Source organism: Manis javanica, chromosome 10, assembly GCF_040802235.1.
Source record: "Manis javanica isolate MJ-LG chromosome 10, MJ_LKY, whole genome shotgun sequence".
Taxonomy (NCBI): domain Eukaryota; kingdom Metazoa; phylum Chordata; class Mammalia; order Pholidota; family Manidae; genus Manis; species Manis javanica.
This window is the reverse complement of record NC_133165.1, coordinates 111,948,966-111,976,892: the sequence shown is the minus strand read 5'-3', so window position 1 is coordinate 111,976,892 and position 27,927 is coordinate 111,948,966. Positions and strand designations below refer to the sequence as shown.

At 36.3% G+C, this 27,927-nt stretch overlaps 2 protein-coding genes and 1 long non-coding RNA gene across 8 annotated transcripts in view; 2 read left to right on the top strand and 1 right to left on the bottom strand.

Annotated features, from left to right (window-relative positions):
- XPNPEP3 (X-prolyl aminopeptidase 3) overlaps positions 1–27,625 on the bottom strand; it is a 59,610-nt gene extending 31,985 nt beyond the window's left edge. The window contains exons 1-3 of one of the 6 annotated variants that reach the window (XM_037006894.2): positions 27,436–27,598; positions 22,583–22,701; positions 11,803–11,919 (exon numbers count right to left, since the gene is read on the bottom strand). In XM_037006894.2, the coding sequence (XP_036862789.1) occupies positions 11,803–11,914 (112 nt within the window). In that variant the 5' untranslated portion in view covers positions 11,915–11,919; positions 22,583–22,701; positions 27,436–27,598. Of the gene's footprint in view, positions 1–7,304; positions 7,469–10,760; positions 10,900–11,802; positions 11,920–22,332; positions 22,381–22,582; positions 22,702–27,435 lie in introns of those variants that run through there. The other 5 variants (XM_037006893.2, XM_037006892.2, XM_073213916.1 and 2 more) reach the window with 5 other exon arrangements.
- LOC118970294 (uncharacterized) lies at positions 71–19,774 on the top strand. Its single transcript, XR_005058172.2, has 4 exons — positions 71–5,825; positions 10,799–10,893; positions 11,638–11,788; positions 16,260–19,774. It is a non-coding gene; the product is annotated as an uncharacterized lncRNA (long non-coding RNA).
- On the top strand, positions 19,849–22,323 carry DNAJB7 (DnaJ heat shock protein family (Hsp40) member B7). Its single transcript, XM_037006900.2, is given in 4 exon segments — positions 19,849–20,755; positions 20,758–21,114; positions 21,117–21,339; positions 21,518–22,323. Coding segments are annotated over 4 exon segments (939 nt in total). The 5' UTR covers positions 19,849–20,697; the 3' UTR covers positions 21,819–22,323.
- Positions 27,626–27,927: the final 302 nt, after the last annotated feature.

Here is a 27,927-nt window from a genome sequence, read left to right as displayed (position 1 = left end):
GAGGACACAGATGGTTGTCTGCTTGCTCAATGTTATATTATATTCCCAAGGTCCAGAATAAGACCTGAAACAGAGTAGGCATTTGCTAAGTATTTGTTACATGATCTATTGTTTTTAACATATTACAGTTTAAGGTCAAAACCCTTTCCTCAATTTCAAGAGCTGGAATCAATTTCTCCTTCTGAATTTCCAAGGTATAATACTGCCTTTCTGATAGGCCTTCACACTCTATCTGACATTGACAGTAAGCTGGGCATGCATAACCTCCTTGAGGATCAGGGCCATCTTTGTATCCCCCCAAAATTCTAATAATATTACCTACCTCTTGGGGCTATCATGAGAATCAAATTTGATAAAGTAGGTTGTTCTTAAGGATTGAAGATTCTCTAGAAAATCTTTTGAAAGCTATGGATTCCAAAGCTATGGATTCATTGTTTACTAAACTGCACACAGGCACATATACACTTCTGACATACAATCTGTGATTCCTTTAAGCCCACCAAAAAAGAAAGAAGGGCCAGATTAAGAACTTCTGTTATAAAGTATTATGTGTTAGTACTTAACAACAGCACCTAGCAGACTGCCTGGCTGCTAGCCCAGTGGTAACTGGCTGCATGCTTCCCCTCTGAAATAGAAACTATGCCTGCTTTCACTTTAGGTTACAAAGCAAAAGTAAATAAAACAATCACTCACAAAAGCTGTATCTTTCAACCTACACTTCGCAATAATATTAGTAAAACAGCATCTAAAGTTTATTGAATGACTACTCCGTGTCTCTTACAACTCAGATTATCTACCTGTATCAACTCATTTCATCTCTACAACGACTCTATGATGTGGGTCACTATTAGTGCCTGTGGTAGCCAGTCTCCATCTGCAGGTATGGAAGACAGCCATGAAACACTGCTGCATGAAAAGTTATAGGACAAGATGGATACTATGGCCCCTTTCTGTTTAAAAAAAAGAGAGAGAGAGAGAGAAAAGAGTTTAGAAAAGAATCCCAATTTTTACAGGGGTACTCTATGGGAATGAGATAAGACTGAAATTTTCTATTTAACATGTTTTCTATTATTTGAATTTTGTTTCAAGGGGTATACACTTTTATAATTAAAATCCCAGATAAAGAGAAAAGGACTAAAAAAGGGAAATTATGGACAGTACACCTCATAGTCATAATCTACAATGGTTCTTAGTTGTTAGATCAAATTCAAATTCTTAAGCTTAGATTTTAATGTTCTCTACCACATGATTCCAATTTATCTGGCCAACTTTTTGTTTTAACAGCTTTACTGAGATATAATTTACATACCATATATAGTTCACTCACTTAATTTGTACAATTTAATGGTCTTTGGTATATTCACAGAATTATGCACCCATTACTACAATTTTAGAGTATTTCAAAGAAACCCCACACTCATTAATACCACTCCTCATTTCCTCCCTATCTACCCCATCCCTTGATAACCACTGATCTATTTTCTGTCTCTATAGATTTGTCTATGGTAATATGGGAAATCAGACAATATGTGGTCTTTAGAGATTTGGCCAATTTTTTTTCCCTATCATTCCCCAATTACTCTGAAACTAATTTCTTCTTACATTTTATATATAGCCAACATTTTCTTTCTCTGTTACCTTGCTTACAATGTCCCCCTTTTCTGAAATTTCTTTTGCCTCCACTGCAATTCCACTCTAAGATCTTGGCAAAGTTTTTAATTTCCTAAAATTATTTTCATAGCAGTGTTTCTAAGAAAGCTTTCTTGATTACTTCGGATCACGTTGATTTGTCCCTTTGAATTATTTTTTAGGTTAACTACCATACATAATACATATGTATATCCTATAGTTTGTATAGATGTAATACCATTCTGAACTTTCAATAGTTAAATATTTCCCCCCTTTTCCTTCGTTGTTTGACCCCTCACTCTCCTTCCATCCACATTAGCACCTCGCCCATGTTTGCAGTCTAGAATGTAACCTTTTCTATTTTTCTCAATACTCATCATAATAATACACACATTTACCTGCATTTAGGGTTTTCTGGGTCACTAGTGTTTTACAAAAATGGGATACTACAAACTCTTTCCTGTATCATGCCTTTCCAACACAATAATATCTTATGGAAATCCTTCCCACCAAATCATCTAGCATAGCTACAATTTATTCTGCTAGATGTCTTCACAGGGATGATGTACCATAACTTATTGACTCATATCCATACTGGTAGACACTCCTATTGTTTTCAGCTTTTTGCTGCAATATTAAAAATCTAAAACAATTCCATTCACAATTGCATCAAAAAGAATAAAATACCTAGGAATAAATCTAACCAAGGAAGTGAAAGACCTGTACCCTGAAAACTACAAGACACTCTTAAGAGAAATTAAAGAGGACACTAACGGGTAGAAATTCATCCCATGATCTTGCCTAGGAAGAATTAATATTGTCAAATGGCCATCCTGCCTAAAGCAATCTATAGATTTAATGCAATCCCTATCAAAACACCAACAGCATTCTTCAACGAACTGGAACAAATAGTTCTAAAATTCATATGGAACCACAAAAGACCCCAAATAGCCAAAGCAATCCTGAGAAGGAAGAATAAAGCAGGGGGATCTCATTTCCCAACTTCAAGCTCTACTACAAAGCCACAGTAATCAAGACAATTTGGTACTGGCAAAAGAACAGACCCACAGACCAGTGGAACAGAATAGAGAGTACAAATATAAACCCAAACATATACGGTCAATTAATATATGATAAAGGAGCCCTGGATATACAATGGGGAAATGACAGCCTCTACAACAGCTGGTGTTGGCAAAACTGGATAATTACATGTTAGAGAATGAAACTGGATCATTGTCTAACCCCATATACTAAAGTAAATTCAAAATGGATCAAAGACCTGAATGTAAGTCATGAAACCATAAAACTCTTAGAAAAACACATAGGCAAAAATCTCTTGGACATAAACATGAGCAACTTCTTCATGAACCTATCCCCCCAGGCAAGGGAAACAAAAGCAAAGATGAACAAGTGGGACTACGTCAAGCTGAAAAGCTTCTGTACAGCAAAAGACACCACCAACAGAACAAAAAGGCATCCTACAGTATGTAGAATATATTCAGAAATGACATATACGATAAAGGATTGACATCCAAAATATATAAAGAGCTCACACATCTCAACAAACAAAAAGCAAATAATCCAATTAAAAAATGGGCAGAGGACCTGAACAGACACTTCTCCAAAGAAGAAATTCAGATGGCCAACATGCACATGAAAAGATGCTCCACATTGCTAATCATCAGAGAAATGCAAATTAAAACCACAATGAGATATCACCTCACACTAGTAAGGATGGCCACCATCCAAAAGACAAACAACAATAAATGTTGGCGAGGATGTGGAGAAAGGGAAACCCTCCTACACTACTGGTGGGAATGTAAATTAGTTCAACCACTGTGGAAAGCAGTATGGAGGTTCCTCAAAAAACTAAAAATAGAAATACCATTTGACCCAGGAATTCCACTCCTAGGAATTTACCCTAAGAATGCAGCAGCCCAGTTTGAAAAAGACATATGCACCTCTACGTTTATCGCAGCACTATTTACAATAGCCAAGAAATGAAAGGAACCTAAGTGTCCATCAGTAGATGAATGGATAAAGCAGATGTGGTACATATACACAATGGAATATTATTCAGCCATAAGAAGAAACAAATCCTACCATTTGCCAACAACATGGATGGAGCTAGCCAGTATTATGCTCAATGAAATAAGCCAGGCGGAAAAAGACAAAGTATCAAATGATGTCACTCATCTGTGGAGTATAAGAACAAAGAAAAAACTGAAGGAACAAAACAGCAGCAGACTCACAGAACCCAAGAATGGACTAACAGTTACCAAAGGGAAAGGGACTGGGGAAGGTGGGTGGGAAGGGACAGAAAAGGGGGGAAAAGGGGCATTACTATTAGCAGACATAATGTGTGTGGGGGCACGGGGAGGGCTGTACAACACAGAGAAGACAAGTAGTGATTCTACAGCATCTTACTACACTGATGGACAGTGACTGTAATGGGGTATGTGGTGTGGACTTGATGATGGGGGGAGTCTAGTAACCATAATGTTGCTCATGTAATTGTAGATTAATGATACCAATATAAAATAAATAAATAAAAATAAAAAAATCTTTACACTTATATCCTGGTACTGTTATGCCCTATGTACTGGTGTTTTTCTTTCTATGGGAAAGTCCCAGAAGAGAAATTGCTGGAACACTGAGAAAATTCAAAGGTCTTTGGCCCAGTAATTTTTCTCCCAGGACTATCTCATAGAAATACAACATAACTCTATCTAGTTGTTTTACCTATATATAGTTGATCTCTCCAGCAAATTCTACAGTTTGCATCCTATTAATAAATATTAACTTATTTATTACAAATTCTACAGTTTGCATCCTATTAATAAATATTAACTTATTATTTATCTTTTACTTATTTACAATAGAAAAAAGCTACATTTTTACTGAAGAAGTTGGTAAGAAATAAAAGAGATAAACAAGAGGGTGCTTTATGGGCCAGTTTGAATCAGGCAGAGCAACAGAGTCAGTCCCAGAAGAGCTCACATCACACATGTTGCTTTTGGGTTGAGCTAGCTAAGTGTCCCTTAGGACTCTTAGGAAGAATACTGAACTTTGTACCAGAGCCAAGAACAGCTTAACTATTTATCTCCCTGATAATTACTCATGTTAAGTTTACCACTGTTACCCAACACTGGAAACTTCCAAATTTACCCAAGTATTAAATGTCCTTTTATAAAAGCAGAGACTGTTTATAATTGGTGGATTATTCAATCTTTCTTCCTTTCCTGTGCTTTTCTTTTGGTTATTTCACAACTACAGTCCTTATAGTCACAACTATTAGTTTTATGCAATAAAACTAAATTTAAAAAATCAATTCATTTTGTTTCTTTTTTAATTTTGAAAGATAAGAAAATTCACAATTTTAACGACTTTAATCTTTACGTTATCTCTCATTTTCATTAGTAACAAAGAGACATGTTAAGAAGTAACTTCTGAAAAAAGAGAATTATTTGGAAATCAAAGATTGGAAAACCATCTTTAATACCCTTCAAATATATTAAAGGTCTCTTTTTGCTTACAAATGACTAAAATATTTAAAACACTGGCTACATTTCCCCAAGCTTACTAATTATCAATACTATGGCGTGATCATTAACTGCTTCCGAACTCCTGAAATCTCAAAAGTGACAAAGAACTCTTGGTCATGACAGAAAAATTATCAAAGAAAAAGATACCTTTTCTTATCATTTGAAGGAGGAAAAAAAAGATATGATATGATAAAGCAGTGAACTTCAACCCTAGAGGTAAACCTGGCAGTTGTTATGGTCTTTGATCACAGAACTAACCATTACAGTCAATCTGGCTTGAATTTCCTCTGATAAAACTGTATCTGGATAGACATTCTGGCAACCTTGTCAAACTGTAACGTATTAAGAAACAAGTCAGCATTTTATCATGTGGAATCAGCTAAGGATAGAAGGCCTCTTTCTAAGAAGCTTATTTACCAATCAAATGCCTGGACGTCACAATCTGGACTCTGCAAATAGCAAAGTCTCACAATCAAGAATGAGATTCTGCAGCCAAGAAGAAAAACTCTCCTAGGGCATTTAGGATGGAGCCTCTCAAGAAAACAAGAAAAATGTTCTTCATATTTTATCAGCCAAGCAGAAAATCCAGAGAGGAAAGTTTTATTAAGACTGAAAATTGTTGGAATGATACAGGTCTTTGCTACAATCTAGGTATGTATTTTAATTATTTCCTGAAACTAACTAAATTAGGATTTTAACATGGTCTAATTTTGAAATAGCATCCTTGAAAATAACCCCATTTAATGTTGGATGTTTTTTACTGTGTAGGAGGAAGTAGATCATTAACTGATCTACTACTACATAGTTCAAGAATGGGGTAAAGAAAAAGGTAATAAAGAAAAACGAGACTTCTGTGAAAAAAAAAATGAAATGACTGAATAATAGAAAATACTCTAAATAGATTTTATTTGCATATATTGAGCAAAACAAGCCAGACAGAAAGGGTATATATACTGTATGATTCCACTTACATGAAACTCGAGAACAGGCAAACAATTCATGTTGCTAGAAAACAGAGCATTGTTTGAGGATGAAGGTAGGGACTGACTGGAGGGGGAATAAGGGAACTTTCTGGGTTGAGGGCAATGTTCTATATTTGGAATGGGTTGTGGGTTATGTTGGTGTACACACTTGTCAAAACTCACTGAATTGTATATATAAGATCTGTACAATTCACTCTATGTAAATTTTATCACATTAAAAAAAGTATACTGTTCTCTAAATTTGAAATAAGTTTTACTTCTTATTCTAAGACTTCTCTCAGTTTAATTTCTTCTTATCAAAAACATTATAATGAAAAGAGACTTGAAAAAATTACCAGGTAGTAGTATTCTTTGGCACGGGTATTATGTACTGTTTTGTGGTGAAGTGCAGACTCATAGACAGACTCTTGTGAGTTAGAAACCTGGCTTAATAACTTATTAAGTGACTTGGGGAGAACTAAACTGCTCCATGCCTCAGTTTCCCCATGCATAAAATGGAGATAAAAATGGCATGCACTTCACAAAGTTATCAGGATTAAATAATATAATACTTCAAACAGTAAGCACTATATAAGTATTAGTTATAATTACTACCACAATAAAGTATTTTCACTTGAAGACGTGCTCATCCTGGCAATTCAAAGTCAGGTAGGACTTTGGAAAAGTAAAATTAATGTAAATTTTAAATTTATGTAAAGTTAAGTAAGTTAATTTAAAATAATTACTTGAAGTAAATTTAAGTATTCACTTTCCCTATCAAAATAATTATTTACACAGAAGCCATGAAAGTGTTTGGCCTTCAAACACAAAAACAAGAATGAGTCTCAAGTAATTCAGTAATTCAAGTAATTTTTAACATTCAATTCTTTAGAAGATTTCCTGATTATTGTCTGGGGTGAATTTTTGCTAATCTGTACCAGAAAATTTCTTGATAAACATCACAAAGGTTAAATGGGGAAATGGATGAGTCATTTATTTTTAATGTACCAGTATTTAAACTGCATAATATTTCAAAATTTTCTTTTTGTCCCAATATTAAAAAAACAGAGAAATACCCTATAATTCTGCTCTAGATAGCTACCAGTAAAATGGAACCATATGAGTAGTCAACATGTATCATATATATAGATTAAATATATTTACTCACCTATAAATACATATGTAAAGACTTCAGTCTTTATTCCACATTAAAATCTGATTCAGCAAGGAAAATAATATTGCAATATCTTTGTATGTTGACAGATGGCAACTATACTTATTGTGGTGAACATTCAGTAATGTATGCAATTGTCAGATCACTATGTTGTACACCTGAAACCAATATAATATTGTATATCAAATATACTTCAATAAAAAGCAAAGTAGAATTAGAAACCAAAAAGAAAAAAAGAAAGCCAAAAAAATAGTTAAGACAAAGACAAAAGGAAAATGTGTAATTCCATAGGTCACAGGGAGTGAGAAAAGAAAATACATTACTTTATAAAAACAGGTAGACTTTGGAGCTAGAGGGTATTATGCTCAGTGAAATAAGCCAGGCGGAAAAAGACTAGTATCAAATGATTTCACTCATCTGTGGAGTATAAGAATAAAGAAAAAACTGAAGGAACAAAACAGCAGGAGACTCACAGAACCCAAGAATGGACAAATAGTTACCAAAGGGAAAGGGACTGGGGAGGATGGGTGGGAAGGGAGGGATAAAGGGGAAAAAGGGGTATTACGACTAGCATACATAATGTAGAGGGGCACAGGGAGGGCTGTACAACACAGAGAATACAAATAGTGATTCTATAGCATCTTAGTACGCTGATGGACAGTGACTGTAATGGAGTACATGGTGGGGACTTGATAATGGGGGGAGTCTAGTAACCATAATGTTGCTCATGTAATCGTACATTAATGACACCAAAATAAAAAATAAATAAATAAATACATAAATGAGGGAACTAAAAAAAAAAAAAACAGGTAAACTTTATGGTGAAATATCGAAAAAGTAGGCCTTGAACTTAAATTTATAAATTCTAGAATATAAATCGTTTTTAGACTACTACTCTACCTGTCAGGTATAAGCTATAGAAAGTGTTTTGAATGGATAGATGAATGTAAACTTGTCGTTCAGAAAATGTTTGATGTGGTGATGATAAAGACATAAATGAATTAAAGAACTGAGTGTTTGGGGATGAGGACATCAGAGAGGCATGGGGAAGGGACACTGCGCTTCAAAACATGGCCTGTAGCCAAAGATCTGGCTTGACAGCATGGACATTAGGCATCTCATTCACTCAGCTGAAGGAGCACCCATCAGGCAGATGGTGTCATCAGGAGCACCACAGGTTCAAAACACATTCTAAGCCCTTCTCTTGAGACTCAGATTCAACAAGTCCTGGGACTCACAGAATGTATGTAGTATTTTGAAAAAGTTCATGCAATCGTCTAGGTAGGTTCAAACTATTTTCAATTTCTGGACACATACTTACATCTTTTAAACAGTATAAAAATCTCATCCCACCAAAATAAATCTTTATCTTTTAGAGATCTTTAGATTGTAGTCAACCGTGTTTGACAAAATTAAAAAAAAAACAGAAACAAAAAACACCCCCATGCTCAAGGCAGAACTGCAACTAAACTATCACTGAAAGATGGATATACCTAATTGGTTGTGAAACTCATAAGGGAAGATTTGGGAACTATCTATAACCTACTCTAGAACAAATCTTTTCAGCATTTAAAATATTATAGTTGACAAGAACTGTACATTCTCAGCCATTATATTTGATAATAAGGGACAAAAGGTAAATGGTAAAAGCATTCTCTTAAACTGTGGGCCGCACATTTGTGTTCTGATCACTTCCCAATGAATCTGCTCACTGTTGTAGTTGTAAGAAAACCAGGAAGCAGTTCTGGATGTATCAGACAATCGTTCTGACAAGCCCAACTTTCCTAACAGCTCTTTCTTAAAGCACTCCAAACTATATCCCATAATCCAAAATTAATTTTTCTTAAGAATGCAAAAATGTTCCAAGTATAATTTTTTGGAAATAATGTTTCATTAGGCCCTAATTCTTCCTATTTTCTGAAAAGTCTCAGTGTTTATGTAAGCTGAACACCTTGCTGTTCCGCTGACTGCATTATTCCTGTGACAGTATCGGGGAACTATGTGCCTTTTTTCTGCAGATATAAAAAGCAGACACACAATTCATAATAGCCCAGAATGCCACTTGCCTACCTACATGGAGTCACTTTTTTCCCCTGGGTGATAAGTCAAGGGTATATTAATGATCAAGGAGAATGAACTGACGTTTTCTGTCTCTATAAAAGTAGTCCTTATCACAGGGATGTAGGCATATCATAAAAAGAAGGGAATGTCTACAATGCTCAGATTCTTTAAGGAAATGTTAAATTTTAAAAATCACCAGGAGGACTTTGGGAGTCAACCTCTCTATTTCCATCTAAAGCAGTAGTAGCATAGCCAGAACAGCATTTACCTCCCATCTTATTCTTTTGGACATTTTCCAAGATACTACTGCTTCAGGAAACTTAGGTAGGAATGGCCAAGGGAAATCCAAGGGAAACAGCTCCCAGAAACCCAGAGGGAGCTGGCCAAGTGATTTCACTTCTAGGAATTTATTTTAAGGAAATGATGGACCAATATACAGTGTGTTCACACATACATGCACACACTTCTATATAAGAAATAAGTCTAGAAAGACACTAAATCTCAACAGTGTTTTCCTCTGAGAGGTGGGATTATCAGTAATTTTAAAAAATGCTTATGTGTATTCTCTAATTTTTCTATAATATATATGGAACTTGTATAATAATTAGGAAAAGGATTGAAATATTTTCTGAAAGTTTTAAGTTTTAAGTACTGGCACATATTGGGAAACTATGCCAAACCAAGTAACAGTCAACATAATTTTCTACCCCAAACCAACAGACTTTGGCTCTATAAAAGAAATTTTAAAAATTATTACATGCGTTATAACTTTTAAGAATAATTTACTGTTCCTCCACCACACAATCATTCTAACACTTCCATAAGTTTTGCATCTTTACACAGAGAAAAACAAATGATTAATACTTTGGTTACTTTTATAGTGTTTGTGTCCACAAACTGTATACCTGATACTTTCTTTAATAGTAATAATTCTGTTTTAAAATTCCATCTATTTCTATCTCTTCTTACTGACATTAGTGTCCAAAAGCCTTTGTCCTAAAATGAAGACAAGCCTCTGTTTTCCCCGAGAGCTGATACGAACATATGCATATGTGTGAACATGTCTGTGTGTATTTACAGACACTTTTATATAGTTTATTTTATATTTATAGTAAATATACAATGTTTATGTACATTCACTTTTTATATAGTTAACATACACAGCAAACAGTCTAGATAGAGATAGTCTCGACAGTATGACTGCTGGTTTCAAAGCCTAGAAAATGCAGCTCACCATGTAAAAGTATCTCACCATGAGAAATCAATAATATTCAAAGCTGGTAAAACTTAATATCAATTCTAGTTTTTTAAAAAGAATGAAGCTACAGGTAGGTTGACAGGGTAGAGAAATACTTAAATTAATATCAACTGAATTGCTATTAAGCTTACCTGATAGCTTTGAAAAACTGATTTCTTGTGTGTTTCAGTGGTGAGCTGCATTTCCTGACTCAGCCGACTTCCCAGCAGGAATTCCAGTCTGATGAAGGATCAGCACAAGGAAGCCCCACTGAGAGACACACTGGTATCATCCACTGAGTAGAAATAGTGAAAGAGTAACATATTTCTAAAGGCAATTTAGATTATTTACATATACATATTTACATAGTAAATACAGATTTAACTTCCCAGGGCAGAAGCAACGATTACTTTCCCTTGAAAGCCTGACCACTTTCTCTACAGAACATTTAGTTTAACACGCCCACCTCTTTTGGATATTTGTTCCCCATAGTTGATCCCTTAACTGCCTTTTTAGAAAAACAAAACAAAGAACTTTAGGTATGTATTTGAACAATAGCGATGACACTTTTTAGCAGTAACACTAGAATCTAATTGTAGAAAATAAAATTAGTGATGCAACCTTTATCAGGTTATAAAACTTGGTAAACTCTGATCAATTTTTTGTATCACCTTTATCATTGTTATCACCTCTCAAAGCTGTGACAATCACATCTGGAAATCTTGCATGATGTATATAGAAATATTTTTGTTTAAACTTTGAAATGAGCATTTAATGCTTTCAAGAAAAACATGTTTCTAAAATGTCTTTAACATAGTAGTTCAGAAGGAATCAACAGAACAGTTCTAAAAACTATGTCTTAGAAATAGAACTTTTCTTTAAAAACATCCTGAAATACATACTTTCCACTGATAATTTGGAATTATAAGGTTTATTATATTTATTGCTCTACATGGTGCTATCAGTACCAGCAGTCACACATTGCTGTTTAAATTTAATTAAAATAAAATAAAAAATTTTGTTTCTCAGTTACACTAGCAACATTGTAAGTGTACAACAGCCACTTGTGGCCACTGGCTCCTGTATCGGACAGCACAGACCTAGAACATTTACATCACTACAAAAATTCTGTTGGGTGGCACAGTTCCAGATGAAACAACTAAAGAGACAGTTATTACAGGTAAAAGGCCTTACCTGGTCTGAGGAGGTGTGGGTGTGTAAAGGGGCTGGGCTGGCCTAAGTATCGATTTGGAATCCTCTTCTCTGGGATGGGCTGGAGGGAGTACCTTCGCTGTGAACATGACATGCATCCTGAAGGAATAATAAAGAGGATGAAAAGGAACAATGAATCCAGGAAGTCCACACAGTATATAGACATCTAATGATCTCTAGCAGTTGGATGCTTTTGAAAAATGCAAACTACTATCTCCTTTAATATTTATATGGCCCTTCCTCTGTGCCAGCCAGAGCCTGTACTGGGCCCTAGGAATAGAGAAATGAGATCATTTTACCCTTAGTGACTTTAGTCGTCTGCAGTATAATAGAGGAATATATACATATAATATGACTAAGGTATGAAAAAGGAGCTATGCAAACAGAAGGAAGGCAATGAACAAAAGCAGAGAAAGGGTTAGAATGTATTTCACAGAGTTAGTGTGAAGCTGTGTCCTAAAATTCAGAAAAAGAGAATTAACATTTTTACTGAGAATATGTGAAGTGTGAAAAAATATGCACATACTATGTAATTTAATCTTGAACTGTTAGAACTAGATAAAATATGAAGAATGCTTAATCATAGCACACGATAAACACTGTTACTAGCATTCACTCAAGATTAGCATGGGATTGGAACACATGCTGTGAAAGACACAAGAGTAAGACACAAGGTGACACAAAACAGAGCATTTCTAATACTACAAGGTGAACACATTAATCCACAAGGTTTTTGAGAGCACAAGGAAATATAATGCTGTGGGATGGGTGCAATGACAAAGATAGGCCCACAGAGCTCCGGGGAGCACAAAGCAGCACACCGACCGTGTCCGTGTGGAACTGCAGAAGCAGGTGAATAGGAATTATTAGGTGGATAGGAATCAGACAAGTGAAGAGAGACTAGGGGTAGGGAAGACATCATGAATGAGATTAAGAACAGGAAAGCACAGAAGACACTGAGTTTACGTGTACATGTGTGCGTGTGCGTGTGGGTGTGGAGGGGGAAGAGTCAATGTTGCTGGAGGGAGATGAAAAGATCAGAAAAATAAGTACCAGACCACTGAAAGATTTTTATACCAAAATAATTAGATTTTTAACTGCCATATGAGGTAGACACTATCATTACTTTTTTACAAGGAACGAATCAGACTCAGAATTATTTGTGTAATGTTACACAGTTAGTACAGGGGAAGCATGAATTCAAATTCAAACCCAGACTTATTTAACTTCAAAATCTGTGCTCTTCTCCCTCTACCCTGCTGCTCTGCAAGCATTCCCTGTTGAATCCCAACAACACAACAGTACTAGACAATCTTCTTGTGAATTTATAATCACTATAATAGCAGAATGCAATTAAGTCTGGATCAAGAGTTAAAGGTTTTTGAAGGGACTATGAGGTATGAATGATGATGTACATATTTGGAGAAGTCTTAAATGTTAACTCTGAATTAAATTTACAGAGGATTACTCAGAAAAATTATTAACTTCTCAGATGATTTAAAAGACAGAATATGGTAGACTGCAAGGCAGTGTGAAAATACAGTTAAAAATAGTGAAAACTGAGAAAAAGGACATTAGTATTTTCCTGGAATCTGTCTTTAGAAAATACACAGAACACATATTTGGGAATATGCCTAGTCTATACACATTGAAAGCTTAACAAAGATGAGGCAGGCAATTTACAGAGGACAGAGGAACTTGCTAAATGACACCATGGGGATGCAGTTAACAAAGTCCAGACTGGGAAACACTACAGGACAAACAACTCAGTTTCTTTCACATAGATTCCATGGCAGGAAGGGGTGGTAAGAGATGGAAGCAGGAAATCTACAGATCAAGAAAACCTTAAAAGACATTATCAACCAATTACAATATGGGGACTTTATATAGATCCTGATTCAAGCAACAAATTATAAAACAAATATCCACTTACACTAGTCATTATATTTATGAGATCATTGGAAATTTGGACAGTGATTACATATTTGATGGTGTTATGAAAATAATGCTTATTTTTTACAGTGTGATAATGGTATTGGGTGAACCTTATCTTTTAGAAATATAAACTGATTTACAGATGAAGTGATATGATCTGGGATTTGTCTCAAAATAATATGGAGGTGGGGTGGTTTGGGGAGAAGATGAAAGTGGATTTGGGTGAAATCCAAGATATCATATTGGCATATGTTGATAATTATTGAAACTGGGTGATGAGTACATGGGAGCTCATTATCTACTTGTGCATATGTTTGAAATTTCCCATTAAAAAAAGGATGTAGTAATCATAGAGAAAACTAAAGAAAATAAGTACAGAGTCCGGAAGATAATCTAAGACAAAGAGTTAAACGCAGCATGGTATAATAGAAGTAAGTGCTAGTTCTAGTTTAGTTCTACTATGTAATCTTGGCATATTATATAATTCCTCTTCACCTTTTTCTCCACCCGTGAATAAAGATGAGAAAAAAGATATACAGTAAAGTTAAGGAACTTTCCCAAGATGAAGATGAAACTTTCCCATACTAGACAGAATGAGGATTTGAATAATAATCTATTACAGAGCCTATAACCATTAGACTACACGGTCTACACTACCATTTTAGTAGTAAAACAACTGAAAGTAAAAAGTTAACCACTTCTCTCATTTTTTATGTTCAGGTGAAATAATGCTAGACTATCCAATCCTTCTGTTTTGGACTACTTACAAGCAGAGGAAGCTTAGCTCAAAGGCAAAGCAAATAAACAATACTGCACGGAGGCATAAATTGAGATGCTTATTCTCAGTAAATTCACAAATAAAGTCTTGATAGCTCTTCACCTACATTGAAGTAAACAGGATATTTTGCCCAAGGTCACATAGTTAGTACCAAAGCTGGTATGTCAAGTCCTACTTCTAAAACATCCAGTTTAATTCAAATGGAGGCCATTTCCTTAGTTTAGACCCACCTCAATACACCTGGACTACTGCAATACAGGTATACCTTGTTTTACTGCACTTCACAGGTACTGTGTTTTTCACAAATTGAAAGTTTGTGGCAACCCTGTGTCTAGCAAGTCCATCAATGCCTTTTTCCAACAGCATTTGCTCACTACACATCCCTGTCATATTTTGGTAATTCCCACAATATTTCAAACTTTTTCATTATTATTATATTTGTTACGGTGATCTGTGATCAGTGATCTTTGATATTACTATTGTAATTGTTTTGAGCCACCATGAACCACACCCATAGAACATGACAAACTTAATACATGTGTGTGTTCTGACTGCTCTAGTGACCAGCCATTCCCCAGTCTCTTTCCCTCTCCTCGGGCCTCCCTATTCCCTGATACACAATACTGAAATTAGGCCAATTAATAACCCACAATGTCTTCTAAGCATTCAACTAAAAGGAAGAGTTACACGTCTCACTTTAAATCAAAAGCTAGGTATGATTAACCTTAGTGAGGAGGGCATGTTGAAAGCTGAGACAAGCCAAAAGCTAGGCCTCTAATGCCAAAGAGTTAGCCAAGGTGTGAATGCAAGGGAATAATTCTTGAAGGAAATTACAAGTGCTCCTGCAGTGAACACACAGTGGTAAGAAAGTAAAACAGCCTTATTGCTGATACGCAGAAAGTTTTAGTGGTCTGGATAGAACATTCCCTTAAGCCAAAGCATAATCGGAGCAAGGCCCTAACTCTCTTTAATTCTACGAAGGCTGAGAGAGGTGAGGAAGCTGCCAAAGAATCTGACGCTAGCAGACATTGGCTCATAAGGTTAAACAAAGCATCCATCTCCCTAACACAAAAGTACAAGGTAGAGCAGCAAGTGCTGATGGAGAAGCTGCACATTATCCAGAAAAACTAGCTAAGATAATTAATGAAGGTGGTCATACTAAACAGATTCTCAATATAGAAGAAACAGCCTTCTATTGGAAGAAACTGCCATCTAGTCAATGCTTGGCTTCAAAGCTTCAAAGGACAGGCTAACTCTCTTGTTAAGGGCTAAGGCAGCTTGTGACTAAGTTGAAGCCAATGTTCATTTACCATTCCAAAAATCCTAGGGCTCTTCAGAATTGTGCTAACTGTACTCTGCCTGTGCTCTATAAATGGCACAACTAAGACTGGATGACAGCACATCTATTTACAACATGATTTACTGAATATTTGAAGCCCACTGTTGAGGCTTACTGCTCAGGAAAGATTCTTTTCAAAATATTACTGCTTCTTGACAATGTGCCTGTTCACCTAAGCACTCCACTGGAGATGTACAACCAGATTAATGTTGTTTTTATGCCTGATAACACAACTGCAGTCCATGGATTAAGGAGTAATTTCAATTTTTAAGCCCTAACTATTTAATAAATACATTTCATAAGGCTATAGCTGCCATAGATGTGATTCTTATGATGGATATGGGCAAAGTAAATCAAAAACCATCTGGAAAATATTTACTGTTCTAGATGCCATTAAGAATATTTATGATTCACGGTAAGACTTCAAAATATCAACATTCACAAAAGTCTGGAAGAAGGTGACAACCAACCGTCACAGATGAGGAACTCAAGACTTTTGTACAGGAAGTAACTGCAGATGTGGTGGAAACATCAAGAGAACTAGAAACATAACCTGAAGATGTAACTGCATTGCAGCAACTTCATGATAAACTTTTACAGATGAAGAACTGCTTTTTATGAGTTAGCAGAGAAAGTGGTTTCTTAAGATGGAATCTACTCCTGGTGAATATGCTATGAGGATTGTTGAAATGACAAGGATTTAGAATATTACATAAACTAAATTGACAAAGCAATGTTAGAGTTTGAGAGGACTGACTCTAGTTTTGAAAGAAGTTCTACTGTGGGTCAAATGCTACTACACAGCATCACATGCTACAGAGAAATCATTAATGAAAGACAGAGTCAACCAATGTGGCAACCTTCACTGTTGTCTTATAGTATGAAACTGCCATAGCCACCCAACCTTCAACAACCACCACCCTGATCAGTAAGCAGCCATCAACATCAAGGCAAGACCAGCCAAAAGATTAGGGCCTGCTAAAAGTTCAGATGATGGTTATCATTTTGCAGCAATAAAGTATTTTTAAATTAAGTATGTACATTTTTTTAGACATAATGCTATTGTACACTTAACAGACTGTAGTATAAATGTAACTGCTCTATGTATTGGGAAACCAAAAAATTCACTTGCTTAATTGCCATCTTTGCTTTACTGCAGTGGTGTGGAACTGAACCTGCAGTATCTGAGGTATGCCTGTAGTCTCCTAACTGGTCTGTTGTGGGTCTTGTGGTCTTCCATTCATTCTCTATAGGCTATACTATTTCCAAAGTGATCTCTAATCCTTTGCCTCAACCTCTTCAAAGATAGTCAACCACACCACGATCTGTCCTTAACTTTCCAGTTTCCCATACTAACACTATAAACTTAGAATTTTGTCTTTCAGAACACTTCAAACTCTAGGTTAGCAGCCTTCATCTGGCCCCTGCTCACTTGTCTGACCTAATCCTCAAAAAACATCACAGTCACACTAAACTGCTTGTAGAGCCCCAGCTAGTCAGTTTGTATTTAACAGCATTTGCCTTTGAAAGTGCAGTTCTCTTGTCTAAAATGGTCTGCTTCTATGACTACCCAACTTCTTAAAAATCAATTCAAATATCACTTAATCTAGGAAGCCTTTTTTAAAAAATAACTCCCCACCCATACTGCTTCTGATGCAAATGCTCTCCTCAATGCTCCTCTGCTTACCTCTATTCTAATACCTACTACAGTGCACATAACTGCTAGTTTGCTAGTCTACTATAAACTTTTGGAAGGCAGGGATGGTTTATTTGACTTTATTTCTCCAGTGAGTAGATTTGGGATGAATTATGAAAGTCAAACGCAAGAGAGTTTGATAAGCCACTGGCTTCTGATCAAAATGCAGAGAATAAAGAAAAAAGAGAAACTGAGGATGATTCTCAGGTTTTGGGCCTGAAAATTGGGTAGATGGTTGAACCATTAAATAAGCGAGAAAGACTGAGATACCTACTGGATATTCCAACAGACAGATCATACAGGCAATCTTACATTCAAGGGGAAAAGGAACAGGCTAGATATATAAGTTTAAGTGTCATAAGCACATAGATGGAATCTAAAGCCCTGGGACTGGATATTACTTAGGGAGATCATGTAGATAAAGTCCAGGTACTATATTTTAGTTCTGAGAAGGAAAGCACAAGAAAGAGGAAGAAAACTAGAAGAATGAAGTATTTAGGAAGTTAAAGAAACAAGTGTTTTAGGAGGAGGGAGTGCTCAACTGTGTTAAGTGCCAAAAGGACAAACCACTGGATTTGGCAACATGGAAGTCACCAGAGATCTCGACAAGAACAGTTTTAGTACAGTATTAAATATAGAAGCCAAAATGTGTGAAGGTAGACAAAAGGTACATACTTCCAGTTATAAGTAAGTGTGGATGTAACACACAACATGGTAACTGTAGTTAACAATTATGTATTGTACATTTGAAAGTTGCTGAGAGTAGACCTTAAAAGTTCTTATAACAAGAAGAAAATATTGCCTACGTGAGGTAATGGAAGATAGTGAAACTTATTTTGGTAATCATTTCTAATATATACATATGTAAATCATTTTGTTGTACATCTTAAACATAGACAATGTTGTATGTCAACTATATCTCAATAAAACGGGGGATAAAAGCCAGACTGGAGTGTGCCAAAGGAAAAATGGGAGGAAAGAAAGCAGAGACATCAAGTAGAGACAAAAATTGTTTTATTGTGAAAAGATCAGAGAAAATGGCACAACAGTTGAAAGGGGTGAGGGATCGAGGCAGGGAGAATTACAGAAGTAAATCCTTGTATTACACTTTCACATGCTGTTGAAATTAGTTTTTCAGTTTTTTCCAATTACATCAGTTCCTTAAGAACAGAATTTTCTATTTTCTAACTCCTCTTTGCATGTCATAGGTTCTTAATAAATTTTGTACAATATCTAGAACCTAAACTCTTAAGTCCTGGTTCAAGAAATGCACTGGAGTGGCAGGAGCAGAATTTGGAATTAGACTCAAGTTTAAATACCAGATTTTTCACTAACAAGTTAGGCAGCCTTAGACACGTTACTTTACCTTTCAGAGCCTCAGGCTTCTTATAGGCACAAAATATTTAGTTTACTGAAATGCTGTGATAATATGAGAGTAAGTCACTTGGTACAGTGTCTTACCCAATGATACTATTCAATATTATAATTATTGCTATTATTTTCAATGGCAGGTAAGTATAATCATGTGTATACCATACATACATACATGTAAAGCATGTATATACTGTAGAGAATTGAAACTATTTTGAATTTAAGAGTTTTGCATTACCTCTAGTCAACTGGTATGTCAAAACAAACACAAAGCAAAAGATAGTGAGAAGGCAAATGGTCTTGAAAGACTATCTAGAAGCAAACACTACTGTTTGTCTCATTGGAATATCATTTAACTGAGGGGCTTATAAATGTAATGAAAAAAAAAACAATATAATGGAGGAAAAACAGAGATCATTATGGGGAATTTCCTGGAATTTATAGGAATTCAGGTCTAGTCTACTGACAATTTATATTGACTCAAAAGAAAATCAACTTTGGTCTAGTTTGCTTCTAACTGGGTTTTTAAATTTCACTTTCCCACATACAACTGAATCTCCACATAGCAGCCCCTGATCCATTAAAAGGTAAATCAGATGTATACTACCCATGGCTCCTCACTGTAGTTAAAATGAATGCTAGCCTTATTTGTAATAGCTCAAAATGTCTATCACCATGGTTAGCAGCGACTCTATGGGATCATCCCATGGCTGTCTGTCATCTAGGTCTCAGCTCTAATGTCACTTCCTCAGAGGATTCTAAAACCAATCAAAGGTTACTCTCTGCCCCATCACACTACTATTTTTTTTTTCTTTTTGAACACATATCACATTATCTCAAATTATTGTTTCATTATTTATACTCCATTTTAATGTAAATACCATGAAAATCGGTATTTTTTTGTTAGTTATCACCAGTGGCTAAAATAGTGCTTTGCACAAAATATGCATTCAATAATTATATAAGGAATACATAAATGCACAATTATCAAAATCTTTAACTACATGCTTTGTAGTAGTAAACTTTAAGTGGGCAAAGATATCATCTCAAATGACTCAGCAATGGCATACAGAAATCTTATAAATTAGGCTACTTCCTCCAAGAAGCCTTTGACACCCCACGTCTGGGCTAGGTTTCCCTCATATGATTGCTTAGCATCCAGTTTTTCCCCCATCATAGCCCCTGTTATATCGTAATTGAGTTACTTATTTGTTATGAGCTACTGAACTGTAGGTCTCCTGACCGAAATAAACAAATATGTCAACTGCTTGAACACTTTTTCACATAGTTAATGAATTCTTCATTTTTCCAAATCATGGAAGAACTAGGAAAGAGGTTATTAAAGCTCAGTAACTTAGAGGTCATACTATGCAAAGGGCACGCTGTGGCCATCAACAACAGATCCTACTGCTTGATGAGGCATTCTTTGAGGCTTCTAAGGAAACATAGGGATAGAAGACCAGGGGTTCAGGATGGTCAGCTAGGTCCCCACACTAGCTCCATTTGGAAGGTCTGGTCCCTACCCCAACCCCAGAATGACAGCACAATGCAGCCCACTCTGACATAAGCTTGTAACTCTGCTTGCCACATAATCAGTATCCTGGCATCTCCTAGAAGCAGTCTACAATAACACTGTCTTTAGTGTAAAAATGTGCCTATTTGCAGTCACTGCCTCTACCACCACTAACAGCAGAGCCCGAGCCAAGAAGAAATCAGTACTAACTACCAGCGCACCCCTCCCCAACAATCTGTTCTAACATGGTGGATTACTATGAAGTTCTAGGAGTGCAGAGACATGCTTCACCTAAGGACATTAAAGGGCTTATCATAAAGTGGCACTTAAATGGCACCCTGATAAAAATCCAGAAAGTAAAACAGCAGCTGAGAGAAAGTTCAAAGCAGCAGCTAAGGCATATGAGGTATTATCAAATGATGAACAATGGGACATTTATGATAAATATGGCAAAGAAGGATTAAATGGTGGAGGTGGAAGTCATTTTGATGATTCTTTTGAATATGGCTTCACATTTCATAAGCCAGATGATGTCTTCAAAGAAATTTATGGTCAAAGGGACCCATTTTCATTTCATTTCTTTGAAGACTCACTTGAGGACCTTTTAAATAGTCCAAAAAGCTCTTGTGGAAGTAGAAACAGAGGTGCAAGATCCTTTCTATCTCCAGTGAATATCTAGTTTTTGAGAGATTCCCTTCAGATGATACAGAATATATACCATATGGTTCACTGGGCCACGAGGGCCCTGATTCATTCTCTTTCCTGGCATTTGATGATAGCGGGATGGGCAAATACATACCTGTTACAACTTCAGGTAAGACTGTTAACAGCAGAAATCTCAATACACAGAGACTTACTGAGAATGATCAAGAAAGAGAAGAAGCTTTGTTCACCATGTAAGAACTTGTTTGTTATGCGTTAGAAGATTGGAGACTGTTGAGAATTAGGCTTGGGGTTGATTAATGACTGTGCATTGAGTCCCCTATACAGAATTTTATTGTTGTTAACAACCATCTGATCAATAAATATGAGAGATGTTCTCTCAAAAAAAAAAAAAAAAGAAAGAGAAGAAGCTGAAGATGATGGAAAGTTGAAGTCCTTCATTATAAATGATGTGGTAGAGGAAGAGGGTTTTGCAGAAGAATGCAGCTGGAGTAGACAGTCACTCAACAGTCATTCACCAAAGTCCTACAGCTCCAAACACGTATCTCAGTATACTTTTGTGGACAATATTGAGTAAGGTATGCCTTGGGTTACCAGCAGCAGGGATCCCTCTATTGTCTCCTCAGGATTCAAAGAAGGTGGTAAGAGGAAAAAGAAGAAGCATAAAGAGGTGCAGAAGAAGTCAACCAAAAGGAATTGTTAAATTGGCTCTTTAGACACATTATGTTCATACAACATTTGAACACGGCTCTTTGTGTTTTCGTTAATGAGAGTTTTGTAGATAACATCTGTTTAAAGCTATACTAATTTAAACATGTTTTATGTTTTTAACATGTTTAGCAGGATCACGGACATTTGGTCAGTGGTTAGTTGGATTAGCTATGTCAGAAAAAGATGAGTTGGTGATGACAGTGATGTTAAGAATTTGGAAAACAGCTAAATAATTGTTTTTCAGCTAAATATTTACATGTCATAGGGTTTTTCTTTAGAAAAGTGATCTCTTTCTTCTGATCTCATTAAACTATACTATACAAACTTCTGAAATATGTGCAGTATTAGGAGCTAAATATGTATTAAGATAGACAGGTACAGACTATATAATTATTCATAACATTTTTCAATAAAGGCAGAGCATTTGACACAAAGATACTATAAACTAAAAATTAAAGTATAAAGTATTTTAAGTTAAAGTACGAGCCAGGCTCATATTTCCATACCCATGTTCACAGCAGCACTAATTCACAGTAGCCCAGAGGTGGAACCAACTAAATGCCAAATGGATAAACAAAGTATTTATATGTACAGGTATATACATACAGTGGAATATTATTCAGTCTTCAAAAGGAAATCCTGTTACATGCTGTACAACATGGACGAACTTAAGACATTATAAATTAAATAAGTCAGTCATAAAAAGACAAATACTTTACGATTCTACTTACATGAGGTATCTAAAGTGAAACTTACAAAAACAAGTAGAATCATGGTTACCAGCAGCTGGGGTTGGGGAGGTAGAATGGGAAAGCTGTTAATGGATATAATTTCAGATTTGCAAGATGAAAAAGTTCAGAAGCTCTGTTTCACACCTGTGTATTTAAAAATTATTAACACGGTGAATTTTATGTTATATGCATTTTACCTCAATTTAAAAAAAGCCAGTCTTACCCTGGATTCCTCAGAGCAATGTGGCTATATCATGTCGGGTAGGTCATCAGTGAATCACTCCAGGTATGAAACTTTCTATTTCTTTATTGACTATGTACACAGGATCTACAAATGCGGTACTCTAAAATACCACCCTGAGCCATTATAATTTAAGGATATGATGGAAGAAAACAGATGAGTTAAAAATACATCAGATATTGAACAAGTGATTTGAGCTAAATATCTGCATGCATTTTTTTTTAAATGAACTTAGTTTAATTTCAACATGATTACTTCTTAGCTTCCTCTATTTTCAAAATATACTGCTTGTCAGCCTATTATTTTTATTCCTTCTTTCACTGACTTAGCAGTGTTTTCTGAGTACCTACTGTTTGTCAAGTAGTGTTGTAGGTACTTGGAATACAGTAATGAACAAACAGCAAAAATCTTAGCTGTCACAGAACTTACAAACTGGAGAGAGACAAAAAGCAAATATTAAAATACAAACTTAGTCATAGGTGCTAAAACAAAAAGTAGGGAAAGAGAATAGAAGTTTTGGAGTGTAAGGATTGAAATTTTAGCTAAGGTAGCTACGAAAAAGCAATGGTTACATCTGAGAAAAGATCTAAAGGAAGTGAAGGAGTTAGCCATGTGGTTATCTGGTGAAAGAGAATTCCAAGCAGAAAAAAATAGAAATTAAATGTCGAAGTCAGGCTGTGTAAGGTGTGCTCGAGTAACATGGAGCAGATCAGTGGGGCTGATTAAGAGAGCAAGTAGACAAAGTAAAGTAAACAAGCGCAGTTTATGCAGGGACTGCTGATCACAGTATGGACTTTGTTATTTGTGGGATAGGAAGCCACTGGAGGTTTTGAGCAAAATGTGACATAATCTGATATTTCAACAGCCCCACTCTGGCTGCTGTCAGTGAGAACAGATTCAAAGTAAGCAGGGGCAGAAGCAGGGAAATCAGATATGTAGGCACAATCCAGGCAAGAGGTTGCAGTAGTTTGGTCCAGGGTGGTGAAGGTGGGGATAGTGAAGAGTGATCAAATTCTGGATATACTCTAAAAGGTAGGACCAAATAGTCTGTTGACAGACTAGATGTTAGGTATGACAAAAGTCAAGGATTTTGGCCTTAGTACGTGGAAAAAGGGAACTGCCATTATCTGAGACAGGACTGCAGGTGTTAAGTTTTGGATGTGCTACATTTGAGATGCCTAAACTTATGAAGCAACTGAAAAGTATTTCCTGCATTGGACTTGCACCCTGCATGTTTCTTGTCATTGAATTTTTTTTTTTGCAAGAAGATCTACTGATTATATTATTTTAATCTCTTATCTGTTAGAAATGTAATTACTATAAAATTTAATGTGCATAATCTTACTATGCTGATGAACCGTGACTGTAATGGGGTATGTGAGGGGGACTTAATAGGGGGAGTCTAATAACTATAATGTTGTTCAAGTAATTGTACATTAACTATATAAAAAAATTTAATGTGCATAAATTAAAAGATGGGAACAAATAATCTAACGGCACTAGAACCCAATCACTGTTGGTGAAGTATCATTCAGTGGTATTTAGCAATGCAACAAATTTTGGAACTAGAAAAATTATAACACCTACTATTTTTAAATAACTGCTATAGTAAAAGTGAGGTTTTGTTTCATTTTGTTTGATTTTTAGTTTGTAAGTGGGAAGAAAAGGTCTTTTATGCTATAAGAGGAACTGGGGACAAAATTAGCATTTAAACCTTATTTTCAGAAAATAAGATCATTAAAGCTTAGGGTATTTTAAATGCTACTTATATAAATTGTGATACTAGAGCTTATCTGTCATCATCTATGTGGGACTAATGAGTCGAGAAAAAACACAATTTTCCAACAAAACAAAAACCAGTGTCTCAGAAAATTTAAGAATGCAGTGACATGCCTTCTATTCTAGTCTAGTATTTTTCTACTACCAGGTAACTATAAATTCAGATTTAATCTTACTTCATAGCTTATTCAATGGTTTTTCCACTGCTTAGAGGGAAAAACCACTCTTAACATAATACACATGGCCCTCTATGAGCCTGCTACCAGCCACCTTGATTTTCTATCACTTCTTCCTACACATCTTATGCTCAAGCACAACCTTTTCTAAAATGTGTTCTAGGGTTACCAGCTAAAGACTCACCACAGGAAAAGAGCTCCAGGATTCAAATACACTTTGCAAATTACTGCCAAATATATTTCTTAGAGACTTAGAATTAGTGTTCTATGGGCTCTATGAAATATAGCATTCCCCCTACACACATAACCATTTTGGTGTAATACCTATTAATATTCCCAGGAACATATTTCAAAAAAGCTCCTCCAGGCTAGCTAATGATTGCAAAGCTTTACACCAGCCATTCTGTTTTGGCGTTCCACACTCGGGTAAGTTCCCTCTGCCATGATGACTCCGTTACTCTAGTATGCTTGCTGAAGGTCTTCTTTCAAGTCTCAAATCAATTGTCTCCTAATCTTTAAAGGTATGTCCACATTTCCTCTTTGTTCCTCACTGCTCCCAGAAAATATTTACCATTTTTTCCTTCTCCTCACCACCAGACCTCTACTACCAAATTCAGTATGTTATATTACAATTACTTTTTTGCCTGTCTTCCATGGTGGCAGAAACCTTCTATGCTCAACACTCATATGTGGTGCTCAATTAATGTTTGTTGAATGAATTAACTGCAAATAGGCTTTAAAAAACAATTCTCTACTGTTCTTGAATATTTTCAATGTTTTCCTTCCCTATCTCAGACTTTGTATTTATTTTAAATGATTTAGTCTTTTAAAATCCAACTTATGCATTGTTAGTGTTTTACTTTGCTTTTCCCAGATGACCAGATGGTGTTAATGTATATTCAAACTAGTGAAATCACTTCCTTAATTAGGTTAACCTTTAGCTACTCAAAACATTTTCAATTTAGGAACCCATAACTTTCAGACGACACAAGTTTCCTAGGAACTCAAGACTGTGTACCCCAGAGCCCTTATAAAGGAAGGAAACCAAAAGCACCACAGACATTCAAAGTACCTCAAGTCAGTGGAATTTTCTAATTCTAAAAGTTTGTATAAATTCCCAGAATAACATAATACAATCTATTACTGCCTTTCTTGAGCTCCCATGTCACTTGAGTCAAGACCCTAGTATCATCTTTTGCTATACTGTCATTTATCTGTTTCTTGTCTATCACCCTGACTAGAGACTGAGAGTAACTCCAAGGAAGTGGAGATTCATCCACAATGGCTACTAATTCAAAAGTTATTAAATGAAGATACATTATTTCTGGCTCAATAAAAGTTCCAGAAGGACTCTACTAAACCAGAGTAAGATCTAGTGACAGTATAACAGCAAAAGAATTAGAGGGCAATCATGTAACTAAAATTCCTGACTTACTACTAGTAATCCATTGTTAGTTTCAGTTCCTCATCAGTAAAACGAAGATATCTGCCCTAACTTCTTGGATTTGTGAAGATCTGAGATCACTCATTCAAAAAGGGCCTATATATATATAGACATAATCACTGTTAATGTAAGAGATGGTTAAGCTTATTTATTCCATTTAGACTAATGAAGTATAATGAATGTATTTTTCAAAAATCTTGCATGTAGTAATCCAGTATCTATAATAATCAGTACCTGATTAAATCTGGTTTTACACAAAGCCTCAACAAATCCAAAAGTAACAAGCAAAGGATGGTTCCAGTTCTAATTCATAGGTTGCGGCCTCTGTGATTAAGACTCATTGCACAACTATTCATCTACTCCCATGGGGTGGGACAGCTTTCTGCAATTCAACTATTAGAACCAAAGAGCAAGTTTTGTGCATTGGACATTTTCATTTTTTTAGAGTAAGGAGTAAGTCTTGATATAATTACTATACCGTTTTCAATAAATTCGAGTATATCAACATAAGAAGCACATGCCAAAACATAGCTTTGATGTCAAATAGCACATGCTCTGATTTACATATTGTTCACATATCAGACCCCCAACTGAAATATCCAAGGCAGTTCCATCTGCAAGATAGATGATCATGCTTTATACGTTTATCAGATTACTTGGTCACGATGGAGTACACCCTAAAAAAATGATCCCCCTTATCTGGGCTCCTTCATCTTTCTTTTACAAACAGGGCTTCCAGATATAAAAGGCCTCGGGAACATTTCCAAACATTACCTCTTCTGAGAGGAACTGCTCAAGGGATTTGTGTTACTAAACATGTTTCTTGTATATTCAGGGGCCAGCTCTCAAGTCAACTCTTTGAAAACACGAAAATAGAATTTTAGGTTAACCTAACAAGAGTTACTTGATGTGAGACACTTTGTCACCTAAGCAAGTGTTATACTGACACAACTTCTGAGTCCGAGTAACTTTGTAGGCAGCCCCTCTGCGGGAAGACACACTTCTCTCTGCAGTCTTTTCGGCTTCCCAGAATACCTCAACAGCAGGGAGAACACAGGGCCCACCCTTCTCCAAGAGCAGCAAATCAGGAAGAAATCCGAGGAGCGCACAGAGGGGTTGGGAGTGGAAGCCAAGGGTCCGCAGAGCCAGGGATCGCCTGAAACGTGGATTCCTCTGGGGTGCCTCAGTCTTCTCAGAAAGCAAGACCCAGAGGCCACAACGTGGGAGGTGAGTCTAACCTGAGAAGCTGCGGGCGGTCGCTACGGCGGGAACCAGCTTAGTTGCTGAGAGTAACCAACGCATTACGTCCCAGCTCACCCGTCCGGATAAAAAGTAGGAAAACAGCAGAAGCTGCAGCGAGCAGTGCGGCGTCTCCAGGAACCCCAGCCAAGAGCCCCTCCCCTCTCTCTAGGGGCCTTCTCTCGACGTCGCGGGATGATGACGTCACGCCCAGAGATGTGACCGTCTCTCCGCCGGAGGGCCCTGTTGGAGTCATGACGTAGTGCTCCGCTTAATGCCCACATTTGCAGAATGGCCGACTCTGAACGACCTCTTGCAGGGGCTGATAGCTCAGGCCTCCCTGAAAGCACCATTTAGGGGGTTGAGCCATCATGAGAACTGGCTTAGAATGTATGAGTGCGTGCGGGGAGGGGCAGGCAACGGCACAAACAGCCATATTTCTAGAAGATTCTAGTCAGTGCGCAGAGGCAGGGGTAGCGAGAGTAGGAATT